Raw genomic sequence first — 19,407 nt, forward strand, 5'->3', positions numbered from 1 at the left:
TAGTTAAATATACAGATAAACACGTAATTTACCAGAATAAAGGTGATACACAGATAATAAGCACAACAAATAAACTGAATCCTGTCTTAACTGTAACTGCTGCAACAAGAATCCAACAATAAACTAGAACCCATAACAGATAATGTTTGGCAAGATTCCTTTCTTTTATATTGGAAATGGAGGGTGCAAAACGCAGCGCCCCATGACTCATGACTTGCCATGTCTTGAAAATTTAACTTGACACACATTATGTCTTTATTTAAAAGATTCAAGGTAGAGCTTTGAGCTTTACCTCTGGCTTTCTAAATTGTTATTTAGCTCCACCTTTGCCAGACTGCAGCCTGCAAATTAGCTGGGATTAGCACATATGGATTATGATGAGTACGTAGATCATGCAGGTCTAACAGTCCTTTAGAAAAGGCACATAGCTGTGCGTGTCTACTGTACACATATAACAACTAAATTATACAGGTGCCCTTTGCATGTAGAACTAACAGATTATATTTTTTCTAATGAGCAAACAATGTATTAATTAGCCTTCTGTCCAGTTACAGTGTACTTCTGCAGGTTTTAGAATTCCTGGGTCCCACACAGGAGGGTTTTACCTTCCCACCAATCTGTTTGCCTCCATTAGCTCATGGCTCCCTTGATTTGGCCTTCTGCAGCTGCTGTGTGAGTGTGTAGGAACAAAGAGGTTGGTTAACCCTAACACTTGGTGGTGGGGCTGAAGCCATCTGTCTCTCTTCTACCTTGTCCTACTCTCAGTTACTGTTTATTAGCTACACACCAAGGTGCTTCATCAAAGGCCTGTTGTGCTGTCTGTAGATTGAAATGAGCACATTTCATCATGTCTTATGAAAACAATCACTTGGTAGAAATATATATTTATATATAAATAATATATATAAATTTTATATATATATATATATATATATATATATATATATGTATATATATATATATATATATATATATATATATATATATATATATATATATATATATATAAATAAAATCAGCTGTCATGGGACATACTGCAAGAGGCAAGAGCAGAAAAATGAAATGACAGAGCACATTCTCTTGGCAGCAGAAGACAGCACGGTGGCTTGTGTAATCTACCATGTAGATTATGTAATCAGCTCCATTTCCTTTCTTCCTTCTGAAAGTAAAAAATGAACTCTTAAGTGTTTATGTTCCTTGTATTATGCGAGTGGCGGCTTCAGGGAATGAACAGATGGTGCAAAGTTTTTATCTGATAGAATTACTTTTTCTCCATTCAATATCACTCTTTTTGTGTCTTTTACCCTCTAGAAATCCCTTCACAGTTGATTTGCTAGAGTTGTATTTATAACTTTTGTCTTCATTAAGCAGTTGGTAATGTCTGATAACGAAACATTCAAATAAATAAGCCTGCTTACAGAAATTTTTAAGCAGCAGGATTTTTTTTTCCTTATGAGGAACATACATTTTTCCTTTGGCTTTTGCTGAATGGGTGTTTCTCAGTTTCACTTTTGAGCAAGCGCATCGCCGGTCTTGACAGCACACAGCAGAGTGTGGCAGACAGAGAGCATCTCTCCATGCCGGAGTCATGCAAGTCTATAGCAGCAGCCAAACTTTGTGCCACTTCCACTAACTTAGTTGTGTAATTTGGAAACAAAGGGTAGACGTTCTAGAAAACTGGCCCCCTTTGTGCGGTGAGCTTAATTCATAGTGTTAGCCTACTATTAGCTTGTCAGCGCTTGCTCGCTGTGAAGGGGAGAGTGTCTCATAAGGGTGTACAGTTGTGACAAAGCAGTTTGCATCTGAAAGTTTTATGCTACTGTGGCTGGCTGCTTCTTGTGCTTGTTCAGGTGGAGTAATTTGAAAGCACCCGGCGTTCATGAGGCTGCTCACAGCAGTCAGAAACATGTTCCACTGTCCAGATGTCAAAGCAAGCCAAGGGTACTCAGGAATAAAAGAGAACAAACCAGAGGGAAAATGAGTTCTCAGACAGTTTTAGTACATGCTTGATTCATAGAGCATTCAGGCATTTCTTATGGAAAAGGACCGAAATAACTCCTCTTGGATGCATCATAACTTGGTGATTGATTGTTATAGACACAGGTGAACTGTTGGGGATGTGTTATGTAGTCTGTTACCTAACAGGTGCACATACATGCAGATATCTAATTCAGGAAGTTTTTTGCTAAGTGACCAGGATACAGACATCTACCCTTTGGGGATTTTATGTTTTTTTTTTTTAGCTTGCTTGTCTCTTATTTTGAATCTTAAAATGAGCACACCCAACATCTGCTAATAAAAAAGTATTGAATGGTGAAGAATGGCACTGCTGTCTTCACAACATCACTCACCCTGCAACCCATCCTCGATCCATCACCCACTCCCAGTCCCATAGAGCCATGCCTTCATCGTGCAGCCTCCATCCCAGACAGCCCATCTTGCTCAAGTCAGACTCAGAAAGAAAGTGTGGTTTGTCTGCTGCTTCTGCCAGCATGATGTTTGTATGTTTCTGCGTGTCCTGTGCGTGACCTGTATATTAGCTCTTTTCTGTGTGTGTGTGTGTGTGTGTGTGTGTGTGTGTGTGTGTGTGTGTCTGTGTGTATGTGTGTTTTGCTATGCACTGCCATTATTTTCTATTCTTTGGGCTTTCCATGCCTGGACTCCTCAAATTGCTGTCCTTTTCGTCCTCTTTCTTGATTTATCTGATTTCTCTGTATTAACAGGACTGAATTTGGGGCATCCATAAGAGTCATGCTTTTTTTTTTCCTGTTAGCGTTTCTTTTCAGTTGGCTTTTGACACAATGTGTGTCATCATATAATACTCAGTTAAGGTAATTTACACAATGGTCCCTTGCTCCTCTAATGGACTGCATCTCAGCAAGAATAACAGTTGGACCAATGGCCAGGAGGCATTGATCAGCAGCATTAGCTCATTTTGTTAGTATACCATTGACTGGGTATTTCTGGAGACTTCATAGGATGGAAATTAGAAAACATTCATCTGTCCCAGTAAGTTATATGTTGCTGTAACCCACCCCCCAGCTTTTTAAAATCTTTTTCTCATCAAGGCTTCTGCTGTTCATGCAGTGCCCACCTGCTCCTCTGTACCCACCGCTCATGAGTTTCACCCCAGACGAATCTCCGAGTGCCGGGATGGCTTTTCTCCACTGCCAGTACTGTATCACACTTTAGCAAGCACCACTCCAAAAAGCTTGATCAGCCTGTCCATGAACAATTAGCATCACTTCTTTTATCCCGTGTGGCCTGCATCTTAGAGATTCCTGAAAACCCCCAATTCAAATACTATAGAATGCCATTCTATAGCGCGTGTTTGCCAGGGTTCACTTAAGCTATGGACAGGGCACTAATGCATCTCTTCTGCAGGAAAATAACAGCAACAAAAATACTACTTTGGTCTTTAATCTGTTCAATACAAAAACATTTATGAGAAAATTAATTTGTTAATGGATAAGTCTCTTTTGTGAAACACGGAACATCACCAAAAGCATTGTAACCATTGTAATCTGACAGTGGTGTCTTTTTTATCATTGTCTGTGGTGTTTTGTGTTTGGTAGCCATAATGATACATCACAGTGTGTCTGTATTTCCCAACTGTCCAAGCTCCTGAGGTACAGGTTCATATGACCAGCATCTCTGTGGATCTTTCCTGTGTCCTTGGCAGTATCTTAGCTGTGTTGTGAATGTGTTCACTGAAGGCCCTGGACCTCTTTTGGTTAGGTCTTGTTAAACACAGTGGTCTGATTTTCATTCTGAAAAGAATGTTGACTATTTGCCAAGATTTTTCATTATGAACAAAATCTGTGACAGTGTTCAATTTATTTTCATTTTTAGTGCAATCCAGTTTTTTGTTTGTTTGTTTTGGTCTGGCAACAAAAGTTTAATCCTTTACAGTGATCCAGAAGAGGTCCATGGACCCTGCTTTAAGTGAGAGTGAGTTGAATGTTCTCTTATTGCATGTAAATGTACCAGAAGCATCATAGGTTCAATGCATTGAAAGAAATATTGGGTTTATGCCAGGAAATAAAGGTCCAATAGACCATAGGCCTTCTCCCGGGCTTTATGGGTACTGCACTGAATGCTACTCAGCTATAGCCATTTAAGCATAACAGCTTTCTATCATTGATGGGTCTTGTGGCTCATGCTATTAATCATTCATCCAAGAAACTTCAATAATCCAAACATACCATAGCACTGAAAAAAGTTTGAAATAATATTGGAATGGAATCAAATCGCCATCCAAGCAAAGAATGTCTTAATAAATCACAGACATAGTGTCATTAGCCCTTGCCACAAAAATAGAGATGACTTGGAGAAGACCAAGAATCATGGTCCTCAACATTATTTCATTTTTCTCACTTCGGTTAAAAATAGTTTCAGTCCATTTTTCTCCCTCTACTTTAAAATCCCTTAAAGCTGATTTGGCTGAAACTTGTGTGGCCGTTTGCTTTGAAGCATTGCTATGGCATGACATCAGAGTGGCACTACTGCCAAAAGGAACCCAAAGTCCATCCATTTTCCATATTCCTCATGCCAAGCTGTTCTCTCTTGGGAGAGCAGGAACCCAAGACTGGGGTTGCTGAGGGTAATTTGGCACCTCACACCTCTGTTTCCCTCCGTCGGTCCAACAAAATGGCCACCTTATATGCTTTACAATAAGAAACTTTTCCCTCTCAGTTTTTGAGTGCAGTACTCATTAGCCCAGGGTTGTCTTATTACTGGGAGAACTCTCCTTCCACTGTTTACAGGGGTTTTGTCTCTATACCTTTGTTCTACACTATTTCACACGCAGATTCCATTTACCTGGAGAAAAAAACTTTCAGTAGTTTGGTGATTTTGTTTACTGATGTTTTATTTTGAGCAAGAGGAAGAGGTTCTTAGTGAGGAGGTTGAACGGAGAGCAGAGGAACAGGGGATCCATATGGGGGCTCGAACTTTGAGCTGCAGCCAGGTGTACCTGTAAGCAGCCGCTGTGTCCTGCTTCGGAACTGTCCTATAAGCAGTCAGCAGCTGCTGTGTCCTGCTTCGGAACTGTCCTGTAAGCAGTCAGCAGCCGCTGTGTCCTGCTTCGGAACTGTCCTGTAAGCAGTCAGCAGCCGCTGTGTCCTGCTTCGGAACTGTCCTGTAAGCAGTCAGCAGCCGCTGTGTCCTGCTTCGGAACTGTCCTGTAAGCAGTCAGCAGCCGCTGTGTCCTGCTTCGGAACTGTCCTGTAAGCAGTCAGCAGCCGCTGTGACGTGCTTCTGAACTGTCCTAGTAATCGAGCGCCCTGGAAGTGGAGTAGTCTGCCAGGCTCTGGGACCTGTCCCCCGGCTGCTATAGTAAAACCAGCAGCTGTATCTGTAGCACGCTGCCTGGCACAGGTGACTCCAGCGCAGTATTTGTGAGGTCTGTGACATTGTTTAAAATAGGGTAACATTTTTACCATGACTCAGGGACTTGATTTGTAAGTTGTGAATTATGAAACTCTGTTAATGTTGAGTCAGCACACTTAGGAATACAAGAAACGTGGCTCCAATTAGGCTGTACTGAAGCCAGAGCCCATACTGTGATCCTGTGATAATTAACCACAGCTCTGGTCTAGCTGGCATCCTGTCCCAAGGTCTCATGCCACAGAATGTACAGTCTTCAAATGCCTGCACAGTAACAGGTATTTTAAGATTCACTTAGTTAATACATTCATAATCTAATGCACGCACATGCACAAAAAGGCATGGCACACCAAAAAAACTAAAATCTGCCCTTATGAGTAAAATCTGAACATGTATATAAGCGCTTTACTTTTTTTTTTGCTGAATTCGGATGTAACGTACTATGTAGCCTTTCTTCTAATGACAGGGAAGAGCTTTCCTGTCCTCTGCTACCAATTAGCTGAAGTGCAGGGGCTCGGCAGCTGTAGTGCGCTGGCTCCAGTCCAGGGAGCCACAGCAGAAGCCACTCTCTCCTGCCCCATAAACCCCAGGAGGCAATCCTGCACAGACAGTGATGTATGCGTGTATGCTGTGCGTGCATCCATTTGTGTGACTGTTCATGAGCCTCCCAGCCAAAGTCGAGCCATTATCTCCTCGATCCGAGTGTGCTCAAGAACAGTCAGATGTGCTGTCTGGTTGAGTACAGCTGTATGATTAAGCCAATAGTGCTGATGTAGCACCATTTTTTTTTTTTAAAGGCAGCGCACAGCACCTGTTCGCCTCAGTTCAGCAGCAGGTACCAGGGCTTTGTGGGACAGTCTGCCTAATGGGCTGACAGGAGCACAGAGAAGCACAGCTGCTGTCTGCAGGCTTGCCTGTGTGCTGGAGTGATAAGCCCCTGACCCCTGCTGCTCTGCCAGTCCTCCATCCTACCTCCACACCCCCACCCCCCACCCCCTGGCTCCTTCTCATCCCCACCCAGAGGATCCAGAACAATAGATCAGCAGCAGCCTGCAAAGAAATGTGCTGCATTTTGATGGCATGTGGCTTCTTTTCCCCAAATGGGACTTTATTTTTTGGAAATTTATAATTTTCTTATTTTGGAAATGTTAACAGCACCAACAATGTCTTCTGTTTTTGGTTCATGTGGACCTTATATATATATATATATATATATATATATATATATATATATATATATATATATATATATATATATATATAAGGAATACTGCTATTCTCAGAAGAAAGAGAGGAAGGAGCCTTCAGTGTTCTAAAATCTCAGAATAGCAGCACCAGATAATAAAGCCCAAATCTTTCCCAGACTTGTCCATCCCATTTGGAAGCCCTTCTGGCAGGGAATTAGCATGCACGTGTGTCTCGGGAGAGCCAGCTTGAATAACTGATGAGAAGTGCGAGTGTGTGTTGATGAGATGGTGGCTGTTAGCAGAATAATGCACGAGCTGGTCAGAAGTGATGGGTCCCAGAGGGCCACTGTCCTGCCCCAGACAGTAGAGAGACTGCTCTCCTCTCTTTCTCACTGTGACTGTAGAACTACCTTTCTTCTACTGCTCTTCGTCATGTTCTTTCCCTCCTTCGGCTCTGTCCCTACTGCGGGCATGTCTGTCTGTGTGTGTGTGTGTGTGTGTGTGTGTGTGTGTCTGTGTGTGTGTGCATGTGTGCATTTGTGTGCATGTGTGTGGGCTTGTGTGTGTGTGTATATGTGTGCTTCAGCAGTGCTTCTGTGCGTTCTGTTGTCTCATGCTTGCCCCCCGCGCGCTGCGGCTTCCCCACCACAGAGGCTCAGTGCAAGCCTTACTACTCGGACTACTCACCCACCCGCCTCCTCATCCACAAGATGTGCACCAGCCACTACCTGGACCTCTTCATCACCATCGTCATCGGCCTCAACGTCATCACCATGTCAATGGAGCACTACCAGCAACCTAAGGTAGGCCTTCACATGGCGGTTTACAGTGGGTCGTCCCATTTTGCAGTTGCTAATGTTCTCTCTGTAACAAAACATGTTCAAGACTGCTGTGCCATTTCTATACTCTTATCGAAATAAATAAATAAATAAATAACTATATATATATATATATATATATATATATATATATATATATATATATATATATATATATATATATATATATATGTATAGATAGATATAAATTATATATATAATGTATGTATATATATATATATATATAATATAATATAATATAATATGAATGTTTTCGAATATTAATTTCAAATGTTTTATATATATATATATATATATATATATATATATGTATGTATGTATGTGTGTGTGTGTGTGTGTGTGTGTGTGTGTGTGTGTGTGTGTGTGTGTCCCAAAAAATATTAACACTAACTAAGGCAGGTTAGCTATTATTTCGATGTACATGCTGTATGCTTCATTTTCATGTTTAGTTGCTCTTTTTTGGCATGCTCTAAGACACCAAATTGTCTTGCTAAATGAGCTAAAATGCTCCTCATTCCCTGAAATTCATGAGTATTCTCCTGAGACCCCGCTACTTATAAAAGACCAGTATAACTTGGCCATTAGGGATTGCCTCTGAGTAAACACTTTGGGGTAGTACAATGTATTACTTTGATGTCCTCCTCAGTGAAGGTCGCTTTCTACATGAGAGTGACTGCTATAAAGCATCACATTTTAGCATCTCCTTCAAAGAACTCAGATTTATGAAAGAGAACAATTGTTTCTGTGTCAGAGAGAGTCAGAAAAAAAAAAGATTGGGTGAAGAAAGGATACCTTTCTTTTGGCAGACTAGCACCTTTCTCTCCTCTAATCCCAAAGTGTGTGCATCCGCAATCAGCTTGTGCTTGTTTCTGAGGCAAACATATGTTTTCCACAACGCAATCCAGATCCCAGCAGAGACTTCCCTTTTCATCCTGCCCCACAGTCTAAGTGGCCACTTCCTGCTCATTCAGATGATTTGGCTAGCGACCCAGTGGGCACAGTGAAGTACACTGCTTCTGGTCTCTCTCTATTGCCTATTACCTGGAGAGGTGTTTGCCTCCCCTGTTAATGCTTATCTCTGATGAGGGTTGCCCCTTGCTGACGGAGTCCGCGATCTTCCACTGTGGCAATAAATAGATGGCTGTTTGCATTAGAAGCACACCGCGCTGTATCTGAAGGGTGGAGGGTGCAGCAGGCCATTAGACACTTATTCATCACGGAGAGTCAATAGGTTTTTGGTGTGTTGTCAGGCCCCTGCCTGGCCATAATTAGTGTGTGGTGGTCTGGGAGGGGTGAACATGGCACATCGTCTGTCTCCAGTACCCGACACTGGAAATATTAGCTAATGACTGGTTTAGTCTCTGGGTTTACTTTAATCAGCGATGATATCATCTTTTTTCCATTATCATGCATCAAGTCTGAAGAGAGGTTTTATCAATGTGGAATTACCTATTCCAGGATTTATGAGGAACACAGTGCACTCTCTTCTCGAGGTCATGTGGTTTTCCAATTACTCTGTGGTCCAGGTGCTTGATGAAGCGCTGAAAATCTGCAACTACATTTTCACCATCGTCTTCGTTTTGGAGTCTGTCTTCAAACTCGTGGCATTTGGATTCCGCCGTTTCTTCAAAGATAGGTAATATATGCAAAGTGATTTTTCTCCCTAATCGCCGAGATGCCGATGAATAAATCACATTTGTGCATCAGGAAGTTGGAGTAAAAGAATCCAGATGCAGCAACAGTAAAATAATTCATGCGTTGTGAGCACCAATAGCTTGTTAGTCATTATAAAGCCATACAGTGCTCCACACCATGATAGCACAGCACAGCATCCTTGGTTTGCCTCAGACTGTGACAAGCATAGTAAGGGATGAATGGTTTGGCATCTGTGGTGGAAACTAAGGCACATTTCATATCATTTGTGGTTATCCATAGAAGCCATTCTGCTTCTAGTTTCCAAACACAGATATACAATTCTTAATGCTATGATACCACCTATGGGTTAGAGACCTTGACTGCCCATATTATAATACATCCTCTTTTATTTAGCAGTCAAACAGAGCACAGGCCTGCTTGTTTGATACTATAATGCAACAGACATAGCATTTGACCAGATATAATGACTCATGTCCATTCTTTAGCTGCAACTTGGGTGATTTAATGGAGTGAGCAGGTGGATATATAAGACCCAGATGACTTGCATATGGTCCCTTTCTACTCCACCACATTTTCTAGCATTCATGAATAAATTTTGCTGTGAGTAAAATTTTGTATGAGTGATGTAATGAGCATGGTTCACTGATTACCTGAAGATAGACATTCACTATGACATACAAGCAGATCTATGATGGCAACCTATCAATAATGAACAGAAAAAAACTAAAATACTTAGGATATATTATATTATTATGTAATTTACACATACAATAAAGTGTATATTTGGGAATACTGTAACTTAATGTGTTGCTCTAGTGAGTTTTTTTTATATTTAGTTAGAAATAAATGTCAAAAAAGATTCCATTAATTCAGCTTTTTTAGTTGAAATCACTTCAAAACATATTGCCCGAAAAATGAAGCTGGCCCAGTTCTGAACCATGAAAACTGATAAGGATTTATAACACTGGAAATGAACTTTAGCTTCAGTCAAATGATTCATGCACAAAGATCCAAGTCTGTGCTGCATGGAATAGCAATTTTACTTTGATCATAGAGCCCACAGTTAACAAAGCTGGTACAAAACTGTAGGAATGATTTGTGTGATCAAGTTTGCTTGAGTTCACCCTCCTATCTAATGAAACACCTTACCTGGCCACAGGCCTGTGTGATTGGTTAACTTTGAAATGGACTCCAGGCAGAACTTGTAGTGCTTGAGGAAGTGATTTAGATTTTGGCAAGTTGTCTTAAGTCTCACTTAGAGACTCCGAATATTTCTAGGGGCCTGAAAAATGAGGGGGTAAAATTAAGTTTAAATAAGAGTATTGACCTCAGTTTGGGGTTGAATAATGCTGAGTAATGTTAAATTAAATTCTGTGCTTCTTTCTTAAACTGCTTGAGGTGCTGTGCTGAAGTGTGTGTGTGTGTGTGTGTGTGTGTGTGTGTGTGTGTGTGTGTGTGTGTGTGTGTGTGTGCGTGCGTGCGTGCGCGCGCACATTTGTGTGTACATATGTTTACAGGTGGAACCAGCTGGATCTGGCTATCGTGCTGTTGTCCATCATGGGGATAACTCTGGAGGAGATCGAGGTCAACGCCTCGCTCCCAATCAACCCCACTATCATACGCATCATGAGGGTGCTGCGCATCGCCCGGGGTGACTACCGCCTCACTCCTCTGGCCTCGCATTCCTTCCTGCTTCACTGCCACACAAGAGCTCAAGCGCTGTCCCTGTTAACCTCTGTTTGGACTACACCCGTGTCTGTGTGGCTGCTGCTTCACATACTCCTCAGCAGTCCCTCATCATGTAGATAGAGACCAGATGGCTGCAGTGAGAAATTCAGCTCACATAACCTCTCTCTCTTACATACACGCACACACACACGCACACACACACACACACACACACACACACATGCACGCAAAGAGAGTGTGAGGAGCTGGGGTGCGCATCTGTTTGGGGCAATTACTCTCCTTCTAATGAATGAGCTTCTGTGGGAGTCTTTATAGATTACTTCCTCGACAGGGATGGCCGAGTAAACACGCTTGCTTTATAGTGAGATACAGACTGCATGAGTGTGTGTGAGTGTGTGTGAGTGTGTGTGAGTGTGTGTGAGTGTGTGTGAGTGTGTGTGAGTGTGTGTGAGTGTGTGTGAGTGTGTGTGAGTGTGTGTGAGTGTGTGTGAGTGTGTGTGAGTGTGTGTGAGTGTGTGTGAGTGTGTGTGAGTGTGTGTGAGTGTGTGTGAGTGTGTGTGAGTGTGTGTGAGTGTGTGTGAGTGTGTGTGAGTGTGTGTGAGTGTGTGTGAGTGTGTGTGAGTGTGTGTGAGTGTGTGTGAGTGTGTGTGAGTGTGTGTGAGTGTGTGTGAGTGTGTGTGAGTGTGTGTGAGTGTGTGTGAGTGTGTGTGAGTGTGTGTGAGTGTGTGTGAGTGTGTGTGAGTGTGTGTGAGTGTGTGTGAGTGTGTGCACCAGCGTACCCTGTCTCTCCTCTCGGCTTCATAGAGACGCTCCTGTAATTAAAGCTCCAGCCATTCTCAGGCCCTACAGCACCAGAGGCGTCTGGCCTTTTGCACTGCCGCCTGGTGCCTGCCAGAACGGCCTTGTCATCAGCACCATTAAAGTGGTGTGTTGAGACTGTGACCTCAATAATAACACAAATTCGGTAATCTAGTCACTGCAAAAATTACGAGGGAAATGGATTCCACCTGTCACTTCCAAAGTGGCATTATGTCCACAATGTCTATTTCCAGCTGTGTATTTCCTCTCTTCTCTTAATCGACATGCATGTTGAGCATATCCGCTGCCCACTTACAAATATCTGCGTGACAGAGAAGACCGGGAAGGCCCCGTTAAAAGCTCAGTTCTCTACTCCTACTAGCACTAAGCACTATTGGATTTCCAGAACACAAACCCATCAGCCCAGTCAGGTCAAACATCAGTAAAATCAGATACAGTGTAGGCTGCTTAATTATGCACAGACAGCAGGAGCTGAGCTCTGCTAACTCCACTCTGTCCTTGCAGTACTGAAGCTCCTGAAGATGGCAGTGGGCATGCGAGCTCTGCTGGACACGGTGATCCAGGCCCTGCCTCAGGTAACTGCGGCTTCCGTCCACCCATGCCCACCGCCCCGCCGGCCCCCTGGCCTGGTCCTGCACAGTCCCGCCTCTCTCCACGGGCCTTATCTCCATGCACAGCATGCCACGGGGAGAGATGGTGGCCCTACAGATGGGCTGACGGGGGCAGAGGAATAGCAGCGGGAGGTGGAGGAGAACGTTCCCTGACACTCTCACTCTGATGCTGTCAGACTCTGCAGCTCCCTGCGGGGGAGGGGGCTTTGGATCTGAGTACATGCTGTACCACAGGATGCTTTCTTAATTCCAATAGATCAGATATGTGCATATTTAATCACAAGTACTTGTTGTTCCTGGTTTGGCTCCTCCATGATCTAAAACAGAATATACTTGAGGTTCTTGGAAACTATCGGTTCTTTAAATGCCTTCAGATTTTGTACATCTTTTTGGCTTTTTTTTTTACTCATCTGCTGCTGGTTGCTGTTGGATTGAAAGCTCCCCGTATCCAGGCAGAGCCACAGTGATATGTGAGCGGTGATGCTTTGCAAATGCACAGCTTGATTCTGGGATGCAAACCTTGTGCATTCTGCTGGCACTGATACTGTCCTGCAACTGATCCATTAGATTGGGAGAAGGCCCTGGTTTGGACAACAGATGTATTTTTGTTATACACTGTATGGCCAAATGTATGTGGACACCCCTCCTAATTACTGACTTCTTTCAACCTTTACCAAATCAAGCCCTGTAATCTCCATAGATAAACACTGGCTGTAGAAAAGGTCGACCTGAAGAGCTGTCAGTTTAGATGTGACAATGTCATGGGATGCCACCATTGACACATTCCAGTTTGTGAAATTTCTGTCCCACTCATTTGTAAGTGCTATTATTATGAAGTGGAAGTGTCTATGAGCAACAACAGCTCAGCCACTGAAGCAGGGAAAACGGCCTAGCTTCCTTTGCCTCACTCACTAATTCCAGACTGCCTCCGGAAGCATCATCAGCAGAGGAACAGGGCATCCGAAGCTTCATGAGATGAGTTTGCAGAGTATATGCACACACTCCTAAGATTACTATGCGCAGTTCCGAGCATTGGCTGGAGTGGTGTAAAGCACACCACCACAGGATTCTGAAGCAGTGGAAACATGGTCTCTGGAGTGATGAATTATACTTCGCTGCCTGGCAGTCTGATGTTCAATCTGGGTTTGGTACATGCCAAGAGAACACTACCTACCACTATATATATTGCCAACAATAAAGTTTGGTTGCGGAGGAATAATGGCCTGCAGTTGTTTTGCAGGGTTTGGGCTAGGAGCCTTAGTTCCAGTGAAGGGTAATGTTTATACAGCATACAAAGGCATGTTATAAAACATGTCTCGCTTCCAAATTTGTGGCAACAGTTTGGGGAAGGCCTTTTGCTGTTACGGCATGACTGTGCCCCTGCGCACAAGGCAAGGTCCATAAAGACATGGTTTACCGACTTCGCTGTGGAGAAATTCTAGTAACCTGCACAGTACCCTGACCTCACCGCAATGAATACCTTTGGGATGAATTAGAACATCAATTTAGAATCAGGCCTCCTCCAACATCATGCATGACATCACAAAAACTCTTTTGAGTGAATGAATGTGAATTCTCAGAGACACACTCTAATAGTTTGTAAAAAGCCTTTCCATAACAGTGGAGGCTATTATCTCCATAAAGTAGATAATGCCGGCTCCTTATTGCCCATGCCTTTGGATTGGGATGTCCAATACGCTCAAGTGTCCAAAACATTTTGGCCATGTGGTGCATCTCTTGGACTGGAATGACACATTTGTAGTTACCCTACTTTACTCCTTTCATTCATTTCCTCCAGAGCTTACCCCATGCTGACCACGCAGCTGGGTATGGGTACCACCTCGTATGTTTAGCTGTCCCTGTCACATTTAGCCAGCTGTAGATGCTTTTGTGTCTACAACTCTAATCACTGGGAACAGGCCTAAATATCTCACTTCATAGTCTCGCTTCTTGGCTCTTAGTAGGTGGTGTTTCTGGAACTGGATCTCTTTTTGCCTTGTTTGCATGCTTCAGAAAAGCTTGTCTGGTTCTCAGTCTCAGGCTGCTCTCGCTGTCTTCCCTTCTCTCTCTTCCTCTCTACAGGTGGGGAATCTGGGCCTTCTCTTCATGCTTCTCTTCTTCATCTTTGCAGCACTGGGAGTAGAGCTGTTTGGTGACCTGAGTAAGCACATTGCATGATAATAGAGATTACTTCTGCACAAAGGCACGCACATGCATAAATGCATAAGTGCACACACACACACACACACACACACACACACACACACACACACACACACACACACACACGCACACACACACACACACTTCTCATGATTCAACATCTAGGTTCCCTCTTTTATTCTATCTTTGAACTCTGTAAATGACCTAGTTTGACTCTTTCTGACTGGTCTCCTACCAAACATTGCCTAAAAATGGATTATGTCTTACGTTTGAAATCTATATTTCTGAAAGCTCTTCATCAGTGTGTAAGTATAGATGGGAATGTCTTCATCAAATCTGAGAGGTGAGACGAGCATGCCTTTATTTAAGTTGCTCTCGGCATTGCAGTATGTGATGAGCTGCACCCATGTGAGGGCCTTGGGCGCTATGCTACGTTCAAGAACTTTGGCATGGCCTTCCTCCTGCTCTTCCGTGTGTCCACCGGAGACAACTGGAACGGCATTATGAAGGTGCAGCCTTCTGACTGTTTCTCTGTTTTCTAGATCATTGTAACCTTAGCTGAGGTTCACAGATATGTTCACAGGCTCTCTGCATGTCTCTTGAAGAGTTACAGTTATTTTTGTCTTCATTGGTGTGTGACGACATGTCTACGTTCCAGGACACGCTCCGAGACTGTGCTCAGGACAACGGTTCCTGCTACAACATGGTGGTGTCTCCCATCTACTTTGTGTCCTTTGTGCTGACTGCTCAGTTCGTGCTGGTCAACGTGGTGATTGCTGTCCTCATGAAACATCTGGAAGAGAGCAATAAGGAAGCCAAGGAGGAGGCAGAGCTTGAGGCAGAACTAGAGCTGGAAGCAGCAGGGGAAAGCGTAGGGATGTCTGGTGGGCACATCTCACCTCTCTCCCTGGGGGAAATAGGTGGGCCTGTAGGGTCTCCCTGGATTTCCAGAGACACTCAGGACAGAGGTTACCCTACTGACAGCCCACCTGCAGACATATGCAGAGAGTCGACAGCACACATAAAAGCAGACCCCCCTCAGTGTCTGGAGCCTCCAATAGAGGTGAGTAAAACCCCAACATTTCCAAGCAAGTGTATGCCTGTGTACGCGCGCGCGCGTGTGTGTGTGTGTGTGGATTTATATCGCACCGTAGGAGGCACACACTGACATTAATGCGCTTTGGCAGGTACTGAGAGAGGTTTGCTTACTCAGTACGGGCTGGCAGCTGTGCTAGTTTGCTCAGGGCTCTGCTCCATTACCCAGTCAGAGCGAACCTGTAAGTCACATGGGACATAATGGAGAGTCCAGTATGCTGAAGCCTTGGCCAGGTCTTTGCATGCCACCTGACATTCGGAGCTGGGTCTCACGCCGTGCGCAATGTGACATGTGACAGCTATGCAGACTGAGCGAGGCTGACCATTGACTCTCATCATCTGTGCGGTGTGCACCACACTGCCAGCCAATGACAGAGACAGCAGCACTCTCCCCATGTAGTAAGCCCTTGGTGCAGAAGCACGAGCGCATCAGCTACTGTGTCCTCTATTCGAATATTCATTTATTTTGCTATATTTTGTTGTGGCATGGGTTGAGATTAAAGATTGGCCAGATGCTACTTATACTTATATACTATAACTAAAATATGAAATTATGTATGGAAATGATTAGCAATGTTGGGTGATCACTTTGGCTGAACATTTTTGCTGAAGTACTTCTTTTACTTTTAAGAGTGAGATTTTCCAATGTTCATGATACAAAATTTCATTTTGCATGATTATTTGTATTTAGCACATCTGGTTTGTATAACATGCCTTTTCGTTTCTTCGTCTTAGCTCGTTTCATTCATGTAGACATGGCCCTGCTGCTTTCCCCTGTTAGAAGCAAATGACGTATAGGTCAGTCAGCCATGAGAAAACACTAATACATCAGCTTGGGGTTTTTTTTCTTTTTTTTTTTATTGTGCCTGGCTATTTCTAGAATACCATTTTTTTTTTTAATTAATGGTGCCCTTCATATCATTCCTGAGATGTTTTCCCTCCCTTATCTCCTGTTAAACAAGCAGAGTTCACTCATGCTGTGGTTTCTTTTGTTTTGCTTGCCGTAGTGGACTGAGTCTCAGTAGAGTTAGTGCGCCCCCAAGTGGAGACCTGTGCTAGTACAGAAATAAATGAATGCCTAGGAACAGGTGTTGGGGCCGTGTTTTGAAGGGGGGGGGGGGCAATCCGTTTGTAATGTCTGAATTAATCAATGCATTAGAAGTAGGAAATTGCTGTAATATCAATTTAACTTGCTCATATTTGTTTGAGTTTAGATGTAAATAGTTCTTTATTGCTTTATATTACTGTCTTCATTCTCTTTACATGTACGTCTAACCTCTGCTTGGCTTCCTGAATTGGTGTCTATGAACTACTCTCCTTCCCTGCTTTTCCTCTCCTTATTTTCTCTGTGCTCTGCTGCTTATGTGCAATCTCTCCTGTGTCTCTGTCTGCTCCCTCTCTCTCTCTCTCTCTCTCTCTCTCTCTCTCTGTCTGTCTCTGGCTCTGGCTGGGTCTGTAGCGGAGGCCCATGTTTGACTCGGTATCCCTGGTGATCCAGGGTTCGCTGGAAGGAGAGCTCAGCCTAATGGACAACCTTTCTGGCTCCATCTGCCACTACTACGCACTGCCCCTCCTCCCCAGCAGACACTGCACTGAGAAACAGGTCAATGGCTACCCCTGAGCACCCCGCTACCCCACACCATCTCTGCCACTCTGCCCTCACTGCTTTTCTCAGTGGATCACTTTATTTCTTACAGCTTATGTGTTGGCTAAGTGTTGCCGATTTGGCATAAGCCGAGTGACTCTCGGCATCTGCTTTGCCTCTGTATGGCCAGAGGTAGCCCACTGTCAGGCCGTTTCATGAGAGTGTTTGGATGTGGTCCAGTAGAATCCAACTGCCGTAAGATACCAACTTCCTCAAATCCCTGAACTCGATTGAATAATACATTTGGATACTTCTGCCAAGATCCGAAGTTTGTAAAAATAAAAGCATTACTGGAAATTGCTTAGCAGAATCTTTGTAGGCTGAATGTAAATGTTATAATGTGAGGATCAGTGAAATATAGAGAGTGGTTGAATTAAGGAAAGAAATCTATTTTGCTATTTCAGGGAATATTGCAGAAAATTTCATTAGTGTTGAAAAATGGTGTGCTCATCAATGCTTTTAAATGTAATTGGATGTGCTTTAACGTCTTGATATGGCCTTGTTTTGTCTATATTTTATTTTAATAACAGCTTACACTGATTCCCGTACACAGTCTATGCCAGTTAAGGACAGGGCGCTGTGTATCTGCATCACACAGCACATCCGGCATCAAACTTGTGACATGCAAACATGCAAAGACATGCAAACATCAGCACCCCAGGCTAAAATCAAACAGATTCTACACTGCTTCTTTTTTTCAAACATTGTTTACTTTTTCTTTCTTTCTTTAAAAAAAAAAGATAAATTCTGTGACCCTACGAATAGACAATCTGACACTGTATTCATTAGAGCAGATAAGTCTGCGCATTTTAAGCACCCTCCTGGCCTTGTCTGGACAAGTGCTGTAAACCGCATGTGCAAAATAACTACCGCTGAGCCACCAAAAACGGATCCAAAAAGGGCTTCTTTTTTTGGCACGAGATGTTCCTGTGCAAACGTGTAAGGATATGTGTCTCTAAGTGCATAAGGCCGGATGGTCGCTGTTCTCACCCTGGCCTCGTCTCTTCCTGTTTAGATCCCCCTAGCGGAGATGGAGGCTCTGTCTCTGGCGTCGGAGAAATCCTGGTCCTTAGCTCTGACGGACGACTCCGTCCCCGATGATTTTATTCCCCCCTTACTAACCAGTCTGGAGTGCAATGTACTAAACAGTAGAGCACCGTTCCTCCTCCTTTGCGGCCTCTTAGCCGTCCCTTCTGCAGCTTCCAGATGAGTCTGCCTCCTCTAAGATGCATGGTCTGTGGCCCCTCCTCTTTTACCATGTAGTGGATCTGTAGTCCAAAACAAATCCATAAATGCTTTGCACATTAAATAAAGGTCCCTAACGCTACGCTATCATCACAGTATGATTTTTGAAATCTTTTACACGCCATTGATTGCAAACATTGAATAATCATCATTGCTACCCCTGTTATTCACTACTGAGAGCATGATTAATATATAATATATATGGAATAAATTCCTTAAAATGTGAAGAAGATCCATACATAAATTGTGCTCAGTAAAGCAGGCCATGCTAAAATAGCTTTTGCGCAGATCTAAAAAGCAATAGTGGCTGGAAGCTCAGAGGGGTTCCTAAGCGTCTGCCCAGTTCCCTCCTTTCTCTCTGGTCATGTTCTACGAGCCCGGTCTGTGTCCAGTCCAGTAGACTAGCGTCGCTCCTCTCTTGTCTGGGTCCCACACCCATGTTCCCATCCTCTCCCACGCGTGTGGAGCCCATCTCTGGACGCCTCTGCTCCCCTCCCCTCCCCAACCTCTACCATGGCTTTTTCCCTCCCTACATGTGTCCATGCACTCCAGATGGCCGGTCTTTATCATCTCTCTATCTGTCTGCATACAGTATAAATGTGCATCTCTGTGGTCCGGTCCCATGATTTTATCACTGTAATTTCTTTGGTACCGGTGTGATGTTTGCACCACTGCACCATGTCTCCTGCTCGTTTTAGTGGGTGGGGGTGTGGTGTGCCGTTCGCTTCTCTTGTCTGCTAGTAGTAGTGGAGGCTATGGGCGTGGCTTTTGAAGGGAGGAGCCTGGCAGTAGCCATGACCCCGACAGACTTCACATCTGTGCAAGAAGCCATTGGCCATTTCAAAGCTGCATGTTAATATCCCTACAGAAGCTAGTCGTGGAGTGTTACAGATCGCATGTAAGGGTCAGTCTCCTCCCTGTGGCCAGTGTGCAACGATGTCTGCCCTCCATTGTGTGCTAACCTGTCCTGTAGGAATTGTATGTGTTGTTTGTAAGGGAGGCGCCCTGGTTCTCATTTCCCCACTCTGAGCCCCTTCTCACATCTCTGCTTACCATGCTGTCTCTGCCTC

General features: G+C 43.8%; 1 protein-coding gene across 13 annotated transcripts in view; it reads left to right on the forward strand.

Annotated features, from left to right (window-relative positions):
* The window catches only part of cacna1g (calcium channel, voltage-dependent, T type, alpha 1G subunit), a 152,602-nt gene that overhangs the window by 124,709 nt on the left and 8,486 nt on the right, over positions 1–19,407 (forward strand). For 9 of the 13 annotated variants that reach the window (XR_004776808.1, XM_027019414.2, XM_027019416.2 and 6 more), the window contains 8 exons: positions 7,227–7,378; positions 8,941–9,050; positions 10,588–10,721; positions 12,083–12,153; positions 14,272–14,350; positions 14,740–14,861; positions 15,011–15,415; positions 16,907–17,050. Coding sequence is in view for 12 of the 13 variants with exons in the window: in XM_027019414.2 (XP_026875215.2) it covers positions 7,227–7,378; positions 8,941–9,050; positions 10,588–10,721; positions 12,083–12,153; positions 14,272–14,350; positions 14,740–14,861; positions 15,011–15,415; positions 16,907–17,050 (1,217 nt within the window). In the remaining variant the exon portion in view is untranslated. Of the gene's footprint in view, positions 1–7,226; positions 7,379–8,940; positions 9,051–10,587; positions 10,722–12,082; positions 12,154–14,271; positions 14,351–14,739; positions 14,862–15,010; positions 15,416–16,182; positions 16,660–16,906; positions 17,051–18,107; positions 19,405–19,407 lie in introns of those variants that run through there. The other 4 variants (XM_027019419.2, XM_035533196.1, XM_027019422.2 and 1 more) reach the window with 3 other exon arrangements.

Source organism: Electrophorus electricus, chromosome 14, assembly GCF_013358815.1.
Source record: "Electrophorus electricus isolate fEleEle1 chromosome 14, fEleEle1.pri, whole genome shotgun sequence".
In the NCBI taxonomy this organism is placed as follows: Eukaryota; Metazoa; Chordata; class Actinopteri; order Gymnotiformes; family Gymnotidae; genus Electrophorus; species Electrophorus electricus.